The sequence below is a fragment of the Simochromis diagramma genome, unplaced genomic scaffold (genome assembly GCF_900408965.1).
Source record: "Simochromis diagramma unplaced genomic scaffold, fSimDia1.1 OVJJ01000603.1, whole genome shotgun sequence".
Lineage (NCBI taxonomy): Eukaryota > Metazoa > Chordata > Actinopteri > Cichliformes > Cichlidae > Simochromis > Simochromis diagramma.
In genome coordinates this window covers 9,963,094-9,979,030 of record NW_024387414.1, presented here as the reverse complement: position 1 = coordinate 9,979,030, position 15,937 = coordinate 9,963,094, and the positions used below count along the sequence as shown (strand labels likewise).

At 39.4% G+C, this 15,937-nt stretch overlaps 1 protein-coding gene across 1 annotated transcript in view; it reads left to right on the top strand.

Moving 5' to 3' along the window:
* hcn4 (hyperpolarization activated cyclic nucleotide-gated potassium channel 4) overlaps positions 1-15,937 on the top strand; it is a 68,835-nt gene extending 52,898 nt beyond the window's left edge. The window contains exons 7-8 of the mRNA XM_040011022.1: positions 9,593-9,757; positions 11,994-15,937. Coding sequence (XP_039866956.1) covers positions 9,593-9,757; positions 11,994-14,260 — 2,432 coding nt within the window. The 3' untranslated portion in view covers positions 14,261-15,937. The remainder of the gene's footprint in view (positions 1-9,592; positions 9,758-11,993) is intronic.

The following is a 15,937-nucleotide window of genomic DNA, read 5'->3' as shown; positions in this document are numbered from 1 at the left end:
GTTGGATTAGCTCAAGCCAGAGAGCCTAAAGTCTAAAGTGGACACGACATGCCCTGGATGGGAGCGTCTGCTGGGCACACAGCGATCCAGATGAGAGGGGAAATGTAATGTGACTGCAGTACTAACGCCAAGGGACACATGGATCGGTGCCAAGGCTGCTCTCTGGACGCTGCTCTGGGCTCAAAAAGAAAACATGCGCCCAGCACCACAATCCTCCACTTGCCTATTTCTCTCCTTATAGTACAATATTGAATCGCTTAGTATCCGAATAGCATCTCTGCTACCCACTTAGCGACCAGACTGAGGAGGTTATTGTGTTGTTATAGTTCATCCTTTGTTGCCTGCAGTGTTGGCAGCGCAGACTGTGGTCTCACTTGGTTAGAGTAAAGATCAGTAACCTTGTGGTGGCTGTGCATGCCAGTCAGAGGTGCTTATCAAAAACTGCCTTTGATTGTGCCTCTAAGATGGCTCACTTTGACTCTCAGTGAGTGGCTTGTAGTATCTCTGAGTTGGTTGAAAAAAAAGAAAGAAAAAAAGACAGAGTCAGAGGGAGGGAGGGAGGGGACTGAAGAAGAGAGATGAGTTGACTGCACACTTTTCAATCTCCTGTGTCATCTTTTGGCTGTACTCACTCTGAGTGGTTCTCTGTAAATTGTGCTCTCTAAATCCCTAGTCTTGTGAAATCCTAGGTTAAGGAACTAATACTTCTCCCATTTATTCTCACTCTCAATTCTTTCCCCCACCCCCAATCCCACTATCAGTGTTCAGACTGGCTGTGCTATATAGCTGCCAAATGGCCACCTCGACCGAGTGAGTCAGTGCAAGGGGCTTGCAGGAGCAAAGGCCCAGGTAATCCTTCAGTCCATAACCCAGCTAACACCTCTGCAGCTCTTCTGCTGGAGAAGTTTTTTGACTGAATGACAGAATGGTTGATATTATATATAGAATAACAGGTTGGATAGGATGATATATTTCTGTGTTTTCACACAGTGGAAGATTTGATATAACATAATATGTTGTGACACATGGTTGGGCTGCATCGTCCAAACACTAAAGGTGCCATGCTGTCAGCTGTGAATATGATGTAATGCTGCAATGTTATGTGTACAACTGATCAGTCACAACATTTACACCACTGACAGGTGAGGTGTGTAACACTGATTAACTCATTATAATGCAGTGTTTCGCTGGGAAACCATGGATCCCAAAATTCGCATTCACATTACTGTGATATCAGACCAAGCAGAAAAAAAGCCATAGCAACACCACCCCCAACAGCATTGGCCTCACCTAGTGGGACAATATGCCCCACCACATTACAAAGATTACCCTGGAAAGGCTTGAGGACTGCAACAAAGAATCCAAGGCACTGACCCAGCATTCTAAGTCCCCCGATCCCAATCTAATAGAGCATTCAAAAGAGATGCCAGATATGCCAACCCACAGGATCCAAAAGATCTACTGCCAACATCACTAGGTTGCCCTGTTGTGTCTGGCACTGCAGAACAACCAAAGAGGTCCTGTGTTTGGGGACGGGAATTGAGAACCGATTCTTGTAGAAATTCTCAGTAGAATGGAAATGTTAGTTTGCCTGCCTATCAATCCTGCTTATCAGTTCTTGCACTCGCACATTATGGATCAAAGTGGTTTTTTTTAATGATTTTGTTATATTGTGGTTAAGGAGTATACACTGTATACACTAAGTAGTGCTTGCAGAGTAAAATATATGCATTATTAATCCAATTGTATTATTTCCTAGTCAGTAGCAAACGGTATGTCATTGCTTTCAGCAGTTCCTGCACTAGATTTCTTTAAAGGATTTGTATTTAGTACTTTATTTGCCAGGCTTTTTTGAGCCAAAACAGCTGTAAATTTGTAGATTTGAATATTTTCTACAGTACTGTACAAAAAGCCTTGAGACAATCTTCATTTCTTTATATTTTACTTGTAAAATGGAAAATATGTGAATTCATTTACTGATGCGTGCAGGCATGCATGGGAATACATTGTGTATATAAGGCACAAAAGGATTTTGCACAATTCTAAGGAGCTTGAAAATCAGTACTTTGTAGGACCACTTTTGTTTTTCAACACAGTTTAAACTCTCTCAGGTTTTTCCCTGTTTCTAAAGAACATGACTTTCAGATATTATTCATCTGCTGTAGATCTTATATAGGTCTGCCACTTCTTTTGTCCTCCATTTGTCCAGTTTCTTCTGATTTTTTAAGGACATTGCCTGCATATAGAAATATGTCAAGTTGACTAATTGCAAATAGGTGCAAAACATTCTTCTTTGCCTGCCAAAGTGCATTATCTTCAGCATATCTTGTAGATTCTTCTAACGAAATGGGAACAAATTATACGACTTGCATAAGGTTCCTACTAACAAAGTGCCTAAAGATACAATTTCTTAAGTTGTATGTTATGTGTAAACACACTAACTGTTCATCCCCTAATTAGGTGGTCTTTTTTATGCTTAAATGGTTTAGTGTTTAGTCTAAAACAAACAAACAAAATAATACAAACAAACAAGCAAACAAAAAAAACAATCTTCTAAAAATGGCCAACAACAGGCACAATAACTGGACTGAAAATGAGTTAACAGTCAGCCAGTGTCCACAGAAAAAGACCTTTAGAAAGCCTGGAGGACTATCATTACAACAAGTCTGGTTCCTTAGAACTACAATCAAAAGGAATGAGGGGTTGCTCAAGACTTTTGCACAGTGCTGTAAAAATCACGCAGCTGAAGTTCAAGATGGTGAAAAAGAGATGATGAGATGTGACAGGACCTCGGCATCAGCCACGATACTGAAAAGAAAAAATTCCAGAAATGTTCTACCTGTCTATGGTTGCTAGCAAACAGAAGGTGTTCGTGTGGCTATGCTAATGCTGTGAGGGAGCGAGCATTGCATGTCACTGGGAATCAGTGAGCCCGTTGTGGATGTTCCAAAGGTTAGAGAGTGTCCGCTCTGTAGGCTGGGGGCTCTGTCGGGAAGGGAGATGGGACCTGACAGCAGGACTCAGAGTCCAGGTGAGCTTTGCCACACCAGGCTGCAGGACACAAATTCTTTATCGCAGACCAAGGCGGCCTGCTCATATTTATTAATTCACACTCATACACACGTACTCACACACACACTTGTAACCACAGAGAAAGACGGGTACAACCACACACATGTAAACATCATGCAGATAGATGCATACTAAGACAAACACATTCAAAGGGCAGCATTTGTATTCTCCTACATTCATTAAGTAGCTTTCCTGCACCTCATGTATTACACTGGTTCATCCCTTAAATGATTTTTATGCTTAAGTGATTTGGGGTTAAGCAGCTTAACAAATAAACACAGAACAAGTTTCATGTTAAAATAAACCTTTGTTAGTTTAAATATGAAACCTATTCACTTACAAGCATTGACATTTTTTTTAATCTCATCTGAACATGTTATTGTCTTGACTTGTATCAGTCTTATCTAAAAGTTTTTTTTTTCTTAATTGACTGCATTTTATCCAGCTTCCTGCATCCCTGTAAGGATGGGAAAATTATAAAATCTCACAGAGAACATAATTAGTGGACCTCTACAATGTGTAGACATGTTATTGACCATGGAATATTTTTCTTAGAACAATTTTTTTAAATTAAGCTGGAGATGATGAGAAGCCTGATTTCAAATAAATTTGAGATAAAAAAAAAAAAACACAAGGACGATACGCTGACAAAAACCTCACAAACTGCCACATGAGTAAAACCTGAACCGCTCCAGAGGAATGCCTTTATTACCAACACCATGCTTCAGACAGAGGATAAGGACACTGTGGTCCAGTGTTTTGAAAGCATTTGTGAGAACAAAAAGCATAATCATAGAATTCCTTTAGTTAATATATAAAAAATTAAATACTTTTAAAAGTGTCAGCATTAGAGGGCTAACTTAGACAAGATTTTAAGAATTTTAATACACAGCCAGCAAAAGTAGGGAAGATTGAAGAGCTCTAAAGATCAGAGAGCTCTAAAATCAGAGGCATGCAGAGTGGGAGGAGAAGCTGCAGGAAGTTAATGAGCCAATAGGTGAGCAGGAGGAGAAGGGAGCTTGCATTGGCAGCAGGGAGTGACCAGGCAGCTTGGCATTTTGGTGATGAAGTGAGCAGTGAGCAGAATGGAGTGGAACTTAATGAGAAATGTGGCTGGAGGTGGTGAAGCCTGGCAAATAGGTGACTGGGAGCAAAGCAAGCTGGCTGGTACACAAGGCACAGTCTTATGTACCAACCTGACCGTACACCTGTGGGTTACAGAACATTCTGGCAAAGACCAGCAGGAAAGTTTGGTTTGATATAATACAGAAGTTTATAAAATAACAATGAGCATGAGTGTCAGCAGCTGAAAGGAGCAGCTACGCCCAAGAAAGAAAAAAAACCAAACATGCACATAGACAGACAGGGAGCTGCAGGAGTCAAGATAAAAGGGGTTGAATATTTGTTGGAAATCACAGGAACATATGTTGTCCAGGTTGGTGTTTTTTTTTCTCTAGTTGTGGAGCAATCATTATGACAAGCATGCTGGGTATATTAAAACATCATTAATGATTCCAAAAACAAGACTTGTCTTTAGAGAAAAAATATATTCCCTTTCTAGTTTTGACAGCATTTTTTATACAACAGCTGTCCTGTAAAATGTCAAAAGACAGCTGGAACTTGTCATTTTTTCTACTTGCACTCAGCTCTGCTGTGTTCTCATTTGATGTGTGCCATTCAGTGATGATTCAGGTTTTGATACATGCTTTTAAATAATATTACAGTATCCAGAATATTTTGGCAAGTAGACTAAAGGAAGGTCAATTTAGGTAAGCTTTACTGCACAACATTCAGCCAGTTTTCATTCGCACACATAAAATCCAACATATGAGAATTGCAAACGTTGTCGTAAAGAAGATTTTAGCAAATAGGAAAAAAAAAAGCTTTCCAGGTGCATTTTTTTTTCTAGATTCTTCCTTTCTTGCTATTTTACCCACACACACAATTTACTCTCCTCTTTGAGAGCTGGTGGAGGGGCTCAGGGGAGCCATCGTTCCTGTACTAAGAGCCTGGGACACATGGGCTGCATCATCCAACAGAAGGCTATATGTATCCTGACCTTGGTGAACACACATGGGCTTCCACTGGGTGATGTCTTCATCCTCTTTTAGCAGAGAAACATCCAATTTTAATTAGGCTCATTCAATTTTAATGAATGCATTGTCAGTTAAGTGTGAAAAAGGAGTGTATCATGGTAATGGTAAAATGTTGTGTCTTCAGCACTGGCATGCCAAAATACAGTACTGGAAACAAGAATGACAAAAGAATACTATCAGCATGTCATATATTGATCACAACCAGTCAGCTGTTTTGTATGTTGATAATATTATAGCTTTGTTCATTATGAATAACAAAGCCCAGAAATTGAACCGATAAAGAACTGTCTCAGTGTTAGTAAAGACCAAACAGTAAAGGGGTAATTGTAGAAGCAGAAGTCAGTTTGAGGAGAAAACACACACCCCTCAGAGAACACAGGCAGAGCGACACCATCTAAGCTTGTTCTATGATTTCATGCAGGATTTGGGGAGCACTGCGATGAGTCAGAGATGTGAGTAAGCAATGGGAATAGAACATTCATAAATAAATTGAATGTAACTTATGAACCATCAACAAAAGCAGGCTCAAGTTGAAATGGAGTGCAGAAGTGCTCATCAGTGTAGCATAGTTTGTGTTTTACATTTTAGAGTAAGCTCCAATAGAGACCCAAAGCATTCAAATTATATAAAATGAATACAAAATATATGCATAGAGAACAATACATAAATACAGCAATACTATAATGCAGAATTATTCAAGTTTGTATTTAATGTGAAATTTCTGACTTGTCATCACAGAGAAGTCATATGGCCGAACTGTTAGGCTATGTTGGCTATTCTTTTGCTCTTCATGGAGTTCTTTTGCAATCAAGTTGCTACCACCATTAACAATACATCACAATTAGATATATATTAGTCCATGACTTTGATGAAGTCATATCTCAAAAAACAGCTCCTCAGTGGCCCAAGACGCTTCTAACATATAAATATTTAATACTGACCCTCAAGGTACCGTATATGTTTTTAGCATACTAATCTTGTGGCTATTACATGTATATATTTATTTAGTTATTTTTATAACACTTGGAGTTCAGATGAACCTGTGTTTGGCTTCCCTTGCTTTCGGCAAACTCAGTTACAGGCCTGATAGCTAACTGTGCCTCAATACCTGACTTCCTGCAGAAACCCACAGAACAAGAGGATTTAATACAGAGCTGTGACACTCCTCTCCAAAGGGGATTACTGGAGCAGTGCTGTGAGAAATGGACCCCCCTTCCCCAGCACAGCTATAGCCAGGGCTATCCTGCCAGCACACACTCGCAACACATCTGCAAACAAGCATTGCAAATTTGTATATAAACTGTTGTTTTACTCAGTCGTTCACATCCACTCACCTCTCACACACAAACAGTAAAACACTGCATATGAGGTTATTTTTATGTTTCATATATAGTACACAGTGTATTTCTTACTTGCTTCGCTGCCAAATCATGCATTCTCTCTTCATCAGTTCCCTTGTCTCAATTTTCAAACCACTGCACACAATCATAGCCACTTCACACTCAGTGACCAGAAGAATACAAGGGCTTGTTTAGCCTAATGGAAGCCAGGGCAGTCTCTGCGCAGTAGTTTGTGAAACTCATTGTCATCTTACGTTGTTTTTTTGTTTGTTTTTGTCATATAAAAGCCAAAATTGCTCTGTTCACTCATATATTTTTTATTTCTTTATTTCGCTAACAAATGGATAATTTCACAGTGGCTACATTTGTCTCTCTATAGTGCTATATGTCTTATATATAGTCTATATGTGCTTACCAATATCTGTCACTGACAACTGCTACACCATGAAGACTTTCATTTTAGGTTAATGAGTTCCTTTTGCAGATCGTGATAAGAATAATGTTTTTGTATCTGCAGTTTGCAGTATAAGAGGGTTGGGCAGGGTAAAGGAAAATAAAATCTCCTCCAAAGAACATTAGGCTCTTATGTACACCAAGGTCATGGTCAATAAATTGAACTGAAGTTCAAAGTGTTAATGCTATGGTGATCTAACACCCTGTTTCTTACTGCCATTTTTGTATTGACAATATATAAGCATAAAGGGAATAATATATAGGCATTCTAAGCTAAATTATGTTGAACCTCTGACCTGTTCTTCAAGGCTACATGAGGTCATACTTTCATAAAATATCTTTTCTTTTTAAAATTGTGATAAAATTCTACTGCCCTTGTTTGAACAGGCAACATTTAGGAAAGTGTACTGATATAGGGGATTCTAGATATCACATTATAGATTGCATTCAAATACCATGACCAATGATCTCACTTTTACACTTCACAGCTGCATTTCTTTTAAGTTGAATAGTGGCATTGCAAAGCGCTTTGGGTGCCTTGAAAAGCGCTGTATAAATCCAATCGATTATTATTATTAAAATATGTTAAAGAAAATAGGTTTAAAGAAAGTATTGTCCAGAGAATGAGCTCCCTAACAAGCTGTAGTTTAACATTCTGTTTAAGTTTAAGTTATTCATGTTATTTAAAATGAATATATACTATCCATTACTACTACTCCTGCATAATGTTTGTGTAATCATGGTAAACAGCCAACATGCTACCCTTGCTCCATGCTGCTGCACCCCAACCTTCCTCAAGTAACTTTAAAAAAATAAATAAATAAAAAAAAAAATATATATATATATATATATTGCACTTATGATAATGTAATAACAATAATGTAACATGGTTAACACTATCTGACTTTACCTGTGTCTTTACTGCTCCATAAGCAATGCATGAAGGTGAGCAGATGCAGGAAGATGAAACTAGTGCAACTATAAGACAGCAGCAGACAGTAGCCTAAAGAGCCTAGTGCAGATAAGTTTAAATGAATAACTACATTACATTTGTTTATTTTCTAATTTGGTTTATCTTGGTCTGTCCTCATGTGATTGGTAGAAATATTAGATATTATATATATATAATATATATTATAGCTTTGTTGATATTTTGATATGAGCACTAATTTTAACAGGATGAAAGAAACTGATGTGATTAGCTTTGATTGTGTCTAGCCTCTAACAAGCCCTGGATCATTGACAGCATCCATTTTACATCATGCGCCCACACACAGCTCACTTTCAATGGAGCCACATATGAAAACTTGCACAACAGTGAAATCTACATGTTTTTTTGTTTTTTTGTTTGTTTTCTTTTCCCTGTCATGTCTCCATGTTGATGAAAGAGGCTTTTGATATGTGCAAAAAGAAAATCTAACACATTAATAGATAAAATAAAAGCACATGAAAAGTAGATTTTACATTTGAGAGTCAAACTATTCTAGTGGGATTTTTTTAAACAATTTGATCTCATATAAAGAAAGTGTATAGTGTGGCATTATTGAGAGGATAAGTGTCAGAATGAGCTGGATCCTGGGTTTATAAGAAACAGGCAGTGCGATGCAGACCACAGGAAGGGAGATGACAGCTTGATGTGATGATATAAACGTTAAACAGAAAGGATATTAATAAACTATTAATCACATGGTATAAATGACTATTATTAAAATATATGTACACAAGTCAAAGTTAATGTAATATAAAGTTATAGAATATACTATATTTTACTTATGTATACATCATTTTTATATAAGCATATTTATATGCACATAGTGTATCTTGTCTTCATATATTGCCTTACTGTCATGATTAAACACACATATAGCACACTATATTAACATTTGTTTGTGCAGCCCAGATGCACATATATGACTATCTGCAAATTCAAACTCTTCCACAGCCATATTCCACTTAAATAAACAAGATCTGCATGCAGCAGAGACATAGTTGTACCCACACACGGGACTGTGTATTAGAACTGTGCAGTAGTAAATGAAGCATTCGTTTTCCTGAGTACTTCTGGCAGATAAGGGCTGGCGGACATGTGAAAAAAATAAGTGTTGCACTGCTGCACAAAATGATTTTTGCTAAAACAGGAAAATATTTTCTGTTAAATTATATGTTACAGTTTACATGCTGTATTATCAGGTAAAAAACATGAAAGTCATGAAATTATATACTTCAGAAAATAATAAATATCTGTTTTTTTTATTTAAAAAACTAAGAATACCTTTTTGTTTACTTTTTTAAATAAGTGTATTTTATGTAGAGAGGATGGCTTGTAAAAAAAAAGATAAAATATATAAATATATTTAAACTTGAACATACATTGACTCATTTTGATGATGGTGGTGGAGAGAGCTGTGAAATACGCTGGATCAGAATCTCTTCAGAAAGGTTTTATTTAGTTGAAATTGTGTTTGCAATTTGATAATAATTAAGCATCTGGCACTGTTCCTAGTTTAGCCTTTAGTAAAAAGTACTACTTCCACGGGTATACATTTTTTAAAATTCTGGTTACATTGCAGGTGACCTCCAGCTTTAAACACCAGAAAACACTCATGTCTTATCTGTTTTGTTTTCTTACAGAGATTTGTTTGCTAACACGGGGCAGAAGGACAGCCAGCGTCCGAGCTGACACGTACTGCCGCTTGTACTCGCTGTCTGTTGACAACTTCAATGAGGTACTGGAGGAATATCCTATGATGAGAAGGGCCTTTGAGACTGTTGCTCTGGACCGGCTGGACCGTATTGGTGAGAAAATCACATCCAGTCTCATCCATTTAAGCCAAAGTGCAAACCAGTACTACATATTTTCATTTAGTGAGTTTTGATGGCATTTTCCATCAAGAGAGCAAACACTTTCAAACCAGAACTGGAGCTCTTAGACAAAACTTAGGGGGTTTAAAACTGTTCTCAGTGATACTCAGTGACTGAAATTACTTTCAAAGTCATCTGCATATAAACATGCAGATAGAGCTCCGGTTTTAAAATCCCTGTGTGACTTCTCTTACGCATACAATTGATATTCTCTCCATATCCATCACTGTTCCCAGGCTCAGCCTAGGCAGATGAAAAATTCACAATGAAACGCATGCCTGTATCATCACTCAGCCTTCGCTGCATGCTGTTTTATCCTCAGCTATGTTTAGAATGGTAGATAGCGAAAATGCTTTAGGGGGTCTCTTTGTAGAAAATGGCTGCTTTGAAAAAGATGTGGTGGGCTGATAGTAATGTTTCTGTGAAATGGTCTCTTGTGTCCATCCCTTCTCCTGGGTTTGATGCCTATGTACACCATGTTTCCTAATAAAGTAACTGAAACAGGTGAAATCTGCAAATTAATTACTCTCTTGATGGACTTGGCACAATCTGATTTGAAGTGTGCAGGTGATAAAAGGTCAAGAGGTGCAAGGTCAGGCTGGCTAAAATAGTTCCAATACGTCACAGAAAAAGCTCAAGTAATCTGACACCAGTCATAACAGAAAATTGGACAGATTGATCTGGGGCTTATAGCGTTTGCAGTATCATCAGATTTCACAGCCTTTTGTTAACACCAAATTGAAAATGGCAGTCATGTGAATTAACCCTATCACTGCTAGCGCAGCCACTGAACAATGACTAATGGACTCGAGGATCCAGACTGTGCACATTTTGTTAAGAGGGTAGTTTAGCAGTTGATATGCCTGCCACAATGACGCTCACCTTATTTCTTTGACCTTGTGCACGCCTCACAGGTACTTCAAAGTACATACATTACCAGAGTGAAAAAGTGACGGAGCACAAATAGCTTTAGTAAGCAATAGTTAAATGAACAAATGAACACAGGATAATTGTTATTCTAAAATGGAATTTCAGATTTAGTATTAATATTTTTTCCACATAAAATTTTTTGTTGCATAGATGTTGCATTTTAGAACAAGAGCACTCAGAGAGCACAACTCCCTCCGAAGGGCAAGGACTTTAATAAAGGCTGTATAGTTAGCTTGTTATGGCATCATTGTGATGCCTTAGGACATAATATTTTAAAAAATAAAATATGTGTTCTCCTCATGCTCTTTCATACAGTCCCGATCAAAAGTTTAAAACCACTTGAAAATGGCCAAAAAAAAAAAAATCATATTTTGCGTGTTTGGATCTTAACAAGGTTCCAAGTAGAGCTTCAACATGCAACAAGAAGAAATGGGTGTGAGACAAAACGTTTTTTTAAACATGCAATTTATTGAAAACAGCGCTTAAACTGAAACAGGCTGAAACATGCAAAATATGATGTTTTGCCATTTTTCAAGTGGTCTTAAAATTTTGATCAGGATTGTATGATATATAACCTGGTATGGTTTCTGGAAAAAAAGTTTCAAGGTCAACTTTGACCTCGGGCTCTAACAATGAAGGTCAAGGTCAAATGCTTAGCCAACCTAGGCACTCATGTCCCCCAAGGCCTAGTATATTATTGTGAAGTTTTAAGGGAATCCATTAAAAAAATGTTTTTAAGTTTTTATTAATTTTCACATTTGGTGTGACCTTGACCTTGACCTGATTTTCATCACAGTTCACTCAGTTCGAGCTGTTATTGGTATCTACCGTCACACAAAATTTGAAAATGATATCTTGAAAACTATGGACAAGAATGCTAACAAACTGAAAAACAAAAACAAATCAATTACACACTCCCTCTGAGAGGGATACCTCCAGGTTTATTGTCTTTTTTTCTTTTTTCTTTTTTCTTTTTTACAGTGTTTATTTTGTATCAAGCATGTCACCAAAATATTGTTCACCAAAATATTATGACACAATGGTTGTTTTACGATTTCCCCTTTTTACCTATGGAATCACACTAAAAGCTAATCTAATGTTTATCCTTTTCGTTCATACCTGTTATTATGCTAGCTTCTTCTTTTAGAAAGGGTTGTTGGAATAATCTTTCTTCTCTTACTTTTCACTCTTGTTTTCTGTGTGTCTGTCTTTGTGTGTGCATGGACATGCGCTCTTAAAGGCAAGAAAAACTCCATCCTGCAGCACAAGGTGCAACACGACCTCAGCTCTGGTGTACTCAACTACCAGGAGAATGAGATCATCCAGCAGATTGTGCAGCATGACAGGGACATGGCCCACTGTGCCCACCTCATGCAGAACGCTCCACCACAGACACCGCCCTCACCTACCCCTGTCATCTGGGCCCCACTCATCCAAGCACCTCTCCAGGCAGCAGCTGCCACCACCTCTGTAGCCATAGCCCTGACACACCATCCCCACCTCCCACCAACGCTCTTCAGACCTCCAGTTTCTGTCCTCGGTTCCCTGAAGGACCCTCCTAGCCGACTTAAAAAGTTTCACACATTTGTTCCTTCATCCACATCACCTGGCTCTGCTGGGGACTCTCCTTCTAGCACACCTTCTAAGCTGCAAACTGGGATAGACATGCCATTGCTGGCGTCTTTCCGGGCCCAGCAAATTACATCAGGTTCAGGGGCAACTAGTTCAAGCCAGCATGCTTCAGGTAGCGGAATACAACGCGGACCTTGCAGGTCTGGGCCTGGGTCCAGTGGAGGAGGAACCTCCGTGTTCCCGTTTGGTCAGTTTTCATCTTCTGGTTCACCTTCATCTAGTACGGCCCAGCTGCACCCTCAACCACAAAATCAAAAATCCTTCCGCTCTGGTACACCACCTCTCTCAAACCTCTTTCACCAAGGATCTATAGGTGGAAGTACAGGGTCAGGACTAAGTGGAAGTTTAGCTGGAGCTTGTGGTGGTGCTACGGGGTGGTCTTTAGGTGGAGCAGTTGGAGGTTTTGTGGAAGGGGCCACTGGTGGGGACACTTCCTGGGCGGGAGAGGACTATACAACTGGGTTGTTAGAAGTGACTTCTGGTGGGCACTCTGGGTTAGGAGGAGCTAATGGTGGATCAGTAGGAGGGATCTCAGGGGAAACCAAGGTAGGAGTATCTGAGGGAGCAGTGGAAACTGTTTGTAGCAGGTTATCAGGTGGATTGGTGGTACCCAATACATGTGGGCCCATAACTGATACGGCAAAGAGATCAATTGGGGGGACTTCCAGAGGATCACTGGTAATAGCTTCCGGGGGGTCAGTCAGTGGAACTTCTGGAGAATCACTGGCAGTGACTACCACTGGAGGATCACTGGGGCGGGCTTCTGATGGATCAGTGGGACTGGTTTATGGTGGAGCCTCAGGGGGAACATTTGGAGGATTTTCTTGTGATTCAACACAAGGAAATTCTGGGGGATCAATGGGGAGGACTTCTGGTGGATCAACAACTAGCCATTTAGGAGGAGGTTCAAGTGGGATAGTAGGAGGAGTGACTGGAGGACATATAGGCAGAGCAGTAAGTGGCACAATTGGAAGCCATATAGCAGGATCTACAGCTTGCTCTCTTGGAGGAATTACTTCTGGGCTTATTAGTTCCTCTCGCTGTCAGAGCCCTATATCTAATAATTCTCTATCTGGTCAGCTTCCCCAAAACCAACCACCTGCCAAGCCTCCTCAGGTGGCTCCTCTGCAGCAGTTTGCTGGAGGAGGCAGGACTACCAGTGGATTAAACCTTTTCCAGTCCCCTCCACAGGGTTCCCCATCCTCTGGTAGAGGACAGCACAGTCAGCAGCCTGCTGAGGGCTCCCCATCTTCCCTCAGCCATTCTAGCCTGGCAGGCCTCCAGTCTGGCTGCTTACCTCACCAGATGTCACTGGAAAGGTCTGCATTGGCTTCTCTGGCCCAGTATGGTTCAGCAAACGCCTCACCCTGCCTTACTCCGGTTGCACCCAGTCCCACTGTTCAAAGCCCTGTGGCAGGCAGGACTTTCCACTACAGTGACCCTTCTAGTGTCACAGGATCCCACAGTTCTTTGCTCATGCCTCAAACTTGTTTTCCTTCACAGCTTCCAAGCCAGCCACAAAGTACAGGAAGAGATTCCCCTCTGGGACGTTTTTCTGAGGACCTAAAGCTTTTATCTAGCTCCCATTCATCCCTGCCCCAGGAGGTGGCCCAGGTCTTAAGCCACCAAACTCCTTGCTCTTCAATAGAAACTGGGTATTACCCTTCTCCATTTTCCTCTCCTACTCTTGTACCCAAACCCTGTAGCTCAGTGCCAGGGCACATGACTCCTCCAATCCAGATGTCTCCGGGGCACCCTCACCAGACTTATTCCTCCGGGGCCTCGCCAGCCTTGTCTTTACGGAGGGACTCTGCTGCCTTTTCATCTGATCTAGAACCTCAGTCTGTCCGCTCTAAACTCCCTTCAAATTTGTGAGGATTGATCACACCCTCCTGTGCTCCTTTGAACTAAAACACAAATGATCTCCATTTGTGGCATTCTTTTCTGTCTTCAGACTATTTTTCACTTTAATTTTACCAAGATTTTACATTTACTGTGATTTAAAAGACACTTCATAGGGCAACTCAGAGCTCTATAGTGCACTTTGTTTGATTTATGCTTTTTCCTTTTATTAATCATTGATACTGTGTATATAGATAGAGTTATATTTAAATGATAAGTTAATCAAGGGACTAGGAGGGTGTGAAAATGATCTCCATTTAAAGGACAGTCATTTTATTTATTTCTATAACTATGCCAAATTCATGTTGTGATGTTTAGGTGATTCAATGGACTACCCAATAATACTCGTTTTCTGCAGGAACCTATGCACTAACACCTGCATGTATCAATGTTTTTGTCTTTCTTTCTTTTTTTGTGTGTGTGTGTTTAAAAATTATCTACATTTTTAGTGAAAAAACATGCTTTGAGACAGACTGACTCTTGTATTATCTCATTTAGGATCACATATTGTTGATCCTTAAATGTATCTATTAGATTGTACTTATTTATTCTCTGTATAATCTTTTCAAAACCTTGAGGGATGGAGAAGAGATTTTAGGAAACCAAAAAGACTTTTCCTGTGGGATAATACTTCACCTCTTCTTGACCCATTATCCTTGTTTTATACCACTTTCTCAAATTACTACTGTTTTTGAAGCAGGGGTACAGGGGTTCAGCGAGCTCCCCTCCGTCTAAATATTGAGACGTAACAGTATGTGAGTGACTGGCTTTCTGCAGAGTCCTCAATCATGTCCTAACAAGCTCACTTTGTCTTCCAAGCTCATGTTGCTAATGTGTGTAGAAAGCATGTGAAAGCATATTTTTTTCCCCTGACTGTGAGCAACTGTTAATGTGTGAGTGTTAGTGCTAATATGTGTGAATCAGTGGAACAGTCAGATGCAAAGCAAAACTTTTTCCTAGAATGATCATCAGAGCCTTTTTACACAAAAAACTAGGACTTCCATTAGCGTGTATGATGCACTGTGTAGCACGCAAACAATTTAAAGTAAAAAATAGCCAGATGTTTAATATCCCACAAACTAGACTTTCATGTAGGAAAAACAGTATATTCAGTACACAATCTGAAGTATTTGAAAAATGCTGGAAACTAGAATACACCTTGATATTTAATTACTTCTATTTTAGTTGTTATATGCTTTCAGCAAAGACATTTTTGAAAGCTAGTGCTGAGTTGGAGATGAAGTTGAATGTAAGTAAGTACTTTTGCTATTGTAGATTAACTGAAGGCACAATGCTCCAGGGGGTTAAGAGACTGTTCCACCACTGAAAAGGTCATGGATTCAATATCTTTGACAGATGTTTCCAGCAGCAGCAGCAGCCATTTCTACTGCCAAAGTGTCCTTTACTAAGACACAGAATAAGTACTCGCTAAATTGTTTGTGAGGTTATTGGATGTGTTTCTCAGTTAAGTTCTCTAAAACAGATTACTCCTCTGCATGTGTTCCTTAAAGTATTGATGCACAACTACATTGCCAAAGTAACCCTGAGAAAAATTGTACAATTGCAATATAATCTCCAATACATAGATTAATTAACAAGTAAAAATAAGAGAGATTTTGACACACACACACACACACACACACACACACA